Genomic DNA, 5,087 nt, shown 5'->3' with positions numbered 1-5,087 from the left:
TAAATAAAATAAAAAATAAAAAATAAAATAAAAAAATAAAAAATAAAATAAAAAATAATAAATAAATAAATAAATAAAAAATAAAATAAAAAATAAAATAAATAAAGATTTATCTAAGATTTCTCTTAAATAAATAAGAGAAATCTTAAATTTTTTTTTTAATAATTATGTTGTTAGAATAGCATATGGTTAGTTTGAAACTATTATGCACAGAGATGCACACAAATAATTGTTAATTTTTTGTTAGGGACCAAAATTTTCAGCATTAGAAAAAAGAAATAAACATATACAAAATTAGAATTGGAAAGGTCAGCATGAACTCACTGAAATTTATTTTAAAAGAATCTATTCTGGTGGTTTTAAGCATAAAGGCATTTATGAGAGAGTATCAAAGTATTACAAGGTCTGCAGAAGGAGATTCAGAGCTAAGCGTCCAGAAATGATGCCTGCATCAGATATTTTTCTAGATACCTTAAGAGGGAAAAATCTTAATCTGATGTTGCAACTAATGGTTTGCTTCAGTATGACACAAATCTGATGCTTGAATGTACAGTCTTGATCCAGAAATTGCAGTGTTCTATGGGATCTAATCATTGCTATCATATGTTACGATTTGCTTTCTTTCACTGAGTTTACTAAACCTACATAAAGGTTTCCACTGAACATCAAATGTTCCTGATGTGATGCCTACTGAAAGGCTAAACTCAATCTGTTAGCCTGCAAATGTGGGACAGACTCTTTCACTGAGTTGTAATTTTTCTCTTGTGTTTAGGCTTGGATTGTTTGGATCCAATCCTTGCAGGCTGAATGCATTTTTAAAATATAATAGAACACTTATATTGGCAAATTCTTTAAAAAAAGGAGCTGAGAATTTGCAGACCTGCTGCAGCTTACCTTAAAACTTTTTCAAAGCATCATTAAACCAAAGAAGCCATTAAAAAGTACTAAACTGGGCATATGTATAACTGATTCACTTTGTTATAAAGCAGAAACTAACACACCACTGTAAAGCAATTATCCTCCAATAAAGATGTTAAAAAAAAAAAAAGAAATGAAGCACTTACACTTGATCTTGGTATGATCTCCTCTTTAGGAAGAGCTCTACCAGGAGCTTTAGGTTGCATTCCTGGCCCTACTGATGTGAAATCCAGTGAGATGAACTACTTTTCAGAGCCTGTCTAGGCCTCCTGAAAATGAAAATCAATGTGTGTGATGAAAAGATGAGCATGACCTCTGGGGATTTTAAGCTTCATGATGATTTAATAGCAAATCATTGTAAATTCAGCAGACTTGACTTTCCCAATAAACATTTACTTTAAAGGAGAAAAAAAAAGTACTAAATTGGGAATATAGGGTCAACAATAAGGGGATAAGAAAGATCTGGAAAGGAAGGCCAAGTTAAAGAGTCAATGAAGCACCATCTGGAGAAATGGTTTAAGACGTGTTCCTGTTGAAGCTTACTTATGTGTGCCTACTTGGCAAAAAGTGTGGATCAGTCATTCAAGTCTAAACATCAAGGGACAGAATAAAAAACACAATCATGTAAAATACTGATCCTATCCCACTCTCCACTGTCACTTTCACCTGACAGAAATCTTCTGTCAGCTCTGCAGCATTAACAAGTAGGAGCTGGAGCTTCATGACTACTCTTCTTTGCCTATTCCGTTCCAGCTGGAACAGGATATCAACCTAGCCATGTTATAAACATTGATAAATGGCTGCTGTTTTCCCCGTGGGCTTAGAATGAAAGATCTGGTTTTCATGGAGTTAACAAGAGCTAGTGGGGAGGGAGGGGAGCGAAGAGCAGAAGAATGGTGGAAGAGAATGAGTCCACATAGTTTTATGTGGTTGGAAATGGAAGATTCAGGGACTTAATGACTTCTGTGACCCTGAATACCTCTATTATTCTTTCAATTTTCAGAAAGGATAAATTGTACTTCTACATGGAAACGATACATCTACTGGTTCTGAGTTGTCATTTATCTTACGCTACTCTTCAGTCTCTATACCAGTATTTTAGAAGTTGTCTTGAGTGAGCAGTTAGCGGTTCCTATAGGTGCTGTCTAGTTGCTGGGTTGGTACTGGTAGCAAAGTAGCAAAAGAAATTCTAGTTGGGGATACACAATTGAGTTTTATACAGTTTTATATATGTGGATATGTGTGTGTGTGTTTGCTTAAATAAGTGTGTAATTTCTAACACTTGTACCTGAAATCGTCCTAATACATAGGAAATCCACTGCCTGAGATTGTGATCCTTTAAGTTAAAGCATGTTATAAATACGGAGACTTTGTGCCCAAACTGGCTTATGTAAGATCACCTTGCCCTAATATTAAAGTTAATGTTACGGAATTAAATGGGTAAGATTCCTGGCTAGTAGCCCAGATCACAGAGCAGACTAACCCGAGTTTTAATGCAAGCTCCTCGGGCAAGTTCCAGAATTTTACTTAGCTTCCTTTCTTCATTTTAAAGTGAAAACAGTATCGGTAAGGCTGTTCGTATAAGCTGTACAAAATAACTGCATGGCATATATGTAAATAAATAACCCGTTCCCGACCTACCAAGAGTTAAAACGCTAAACGCTGAACACCATTTTAAGCAGCAGACAGGAAGGGGCGGAGCGCCAGCCGCAGCCCCCGCCTCACCGCTGTTAGGGAAGCAGTCGCGGCTACGTCAGGCCCGAGTGTAAGCCCAGCTGCCGCTTAGCCCCTGGCCCCTCCCGGTCACCGCCGTCAGTCGGGGGGTCCGCGGGGTCTACGGTCACCCTGCGCTCCAGGCACCGCACCGGGCAAGCAGCGACACCGCGTCCATGGCCACCGCGGCGGCTCCGTCATCCTTGGCTCTCAAGGCCTCGAGCCTGGCCGCGGCCCCCGGCTCGTACGGGGTCTTCTGCAAGGGGCTCTCCCGCACCCTCCTCGCCTTCTTCGAGCTGGCCTGGCAACTGCGCATGAACTTCCCGTACTTCTACATCGCGGGCTCCGTGGTTCTCAACATCCGCTTGCAGGTACACTTTTAGAGCTCTGAGGAAGCCGCCGGAATCCCGGGCCTGCATTATGGCCGACTCCCAGGAGGCCCCACGGCGCCGCGGAGCTGGGGGCGAGGAGTCCCGCTGTCTCGCGAGATTGCCTGGGCTCCCTCCGCGGCTGTGCTCTTCGCTCTCAGCCGAGCTCCTGTACTGTCACTGAGACCTTGCCGAGATTAGGAAGAGGAAATACGCGATTCCGGGAGCCGAGAAAGAACTTCAATTAAGACCCACGACAATATTTAAGAAGCTGTGCATCCTTAAAACAAAAACGGGACGGACAGGCTGTATTACAAAAAGGGAAAGGTACTAAAATTTTCAGGACAAAAATGTACAAGCAGCTCATGGTCCATATTAATAAATAAGTAAATTTCGGGAGTATGAGACTGGAATATAAGCAGGACGCTGAATGAGTAAGAAGCTGGAGATCTTAAGGATATGCTGTGGAGGACGTATATTTCTTCATCCCACAAGAAAAAACAATGACGATAAGAAGCTTTCAGTGAAAAAAACTGTACAGGAAACACATCCTTCAAATACCAAACAATGTAAAATGCTGCAGGATTTTGAACAGAGGGAGTGTAAGAAAGTGGACTCTATTTCAGTGTCCCTATGAGTAACATGCAGTTCAAAGTCTTGGAGCCAAAGAGAAGGAAATCCAGTCATAGCACAAAGCTTGGCGACTTATTGAATAACATTTAAATAATCATAATAATGTAAATGCTGTTTATGGTTTTCATCTTTTTAAGAGAATACTTACAAAGTTTGAATGCACATGTTATCAGCCTTGATGGCGTAAAAGTGAGAGTACCTGTAATGGTAATGGTGTCTTTTAAAGTGGGAAGCTGAGAGGAAAATTCTGTTGTCGATGGGGGAAGAGGGCATTTTATTATTTAAAGAGTAGCCATAAAGTTGCTTAAATGTAACTATATGAAAGAGAGAAGAGGAGGGGAGAACAGCATGAGGTCAACAAGAAATTCCTAGAGGTTAGAGTTAGGGTCGAATGTCTCAGATTACCTGATGTATTTGGAGTCAAGAGATTTTTAGATTTCAGAGAGTCTGGAGACGAATTAGTGGTCTACAAAATTTTTTCTAATTAAGGAAGCAAAGCTGAGGCAGTTATGAGCCCCGGGAAAAATTTAAAAAATTTCAAGAACTACACTGCATAACTCCACTGTGAAAAATATTACTACTCATCATATAAAGCCAGTTATAATTATATAAACACTGAATACAGGTAACAAATTATTAGGTAACATTGGAAGGACTGGAGAAGAGAGAGATGTATATGTAATGGGGGAGAATCAATCAAGATCTGATATAGAAAAGTTGATTTAAAAAAAGTATAACTTGTCAGAGTACAATAAGAAATAGCTAAGAGTTAAAATTGGTAGTCTCTGGAGAAAGAAAATCAGGGATAGACAGAGAAAGGTGGAGGACTGCTGTTTTTCACTACCAGTCTAACAGTAATGGTGATTTTTCTTAGCCATGTGTGTGTGTGTGAAGATATATAGATATAGATGTATGGATATATCAGGCAGACCTCTGTTAAAATACAAACTAATTTTGTGGTCCAGGTAAGCCCATTAATCTGCCTAAACCCCGGTTTTCTCAATTCTATTAAATGAGAGTAAAAATACCCACCTTGAAAGATCAGTCAAGAATTAAAAATAAGCCTGACTTAGTGCTTGATACATACTGTACACAGTAAAGAGTATTTGTTATAACAGAATATTTCATTAACTTGTGAATAAAACTTAAAACTCTCATATGGGGCTTCCCTGGTGGTGCAGTGGTTGAGAGTCCGCCTGCCGATGCAGGGGACGCGGGTTCGTGCCCCGGTCTGGGAGGATCCCACGTGCCGCGGAGCTGCTGGGACCGTGAGCCATGACCGCTGGGCCTGCGTGTCCGGAGCCTGTGCTCCTCAATGGGAGAGGCCACAACAGTGAGAGGCCGCGTACCGCAAAAAAACAAACAAAAAAAACAACTCTCATATGGAGTGCCTGCTTTTCTATTGGAGGGTTTTAGTACTGAAGGAGGTTTGTAGGTTACTGACAATGGGGGTGT

General features: G+C 40.3%; 1 protein-coding gene across 1 annotated transcript in view; it reads left to right on the top strand.

The window, feature by feature from the left end:
• Positions 1 to 2,807: 2,807 nt before the first annotated feature.
• The window catches only part of SMIM10L1 (small integral membrane protein 10 like 1), a 17,782-nt gene continuing 15,502 nt past the window's right edge, over positions 2,808 to 5,087 (top strand). Inside the window, exon 1 of the mRNA XM_007469495.1 lies at positions 2,808 to 3,002. Coding sequence (XP_007469557.1) covers positions 2,808 to 3,002 — 195 coding nt within the window. The remainder of the gene's footprint in view (positions 3,003 to 5,087) is intronic.

This window comes from Lipotes vexillifer, unplaced genomic scaffold (genome assembly GCF_000442215.2).
Source record: "Lipotes vexillifer unplaced genomic scaffold, Lipotes_vexillifer_v1.1 scaffold395, whole genome shotgun sequence".
NCBI classification, from domain to species: Eukaryota; Metazoa; Chordata; class Mammalia; order Artiodactyla; family Lipotidae; genus Lipotes; species Lipotes vexillifer.
The sequence above is the reverse complement of the archived record's forward strand: the minus strand, read 5'-3'. Positions and strand labels throughout refer to the sequence as shown.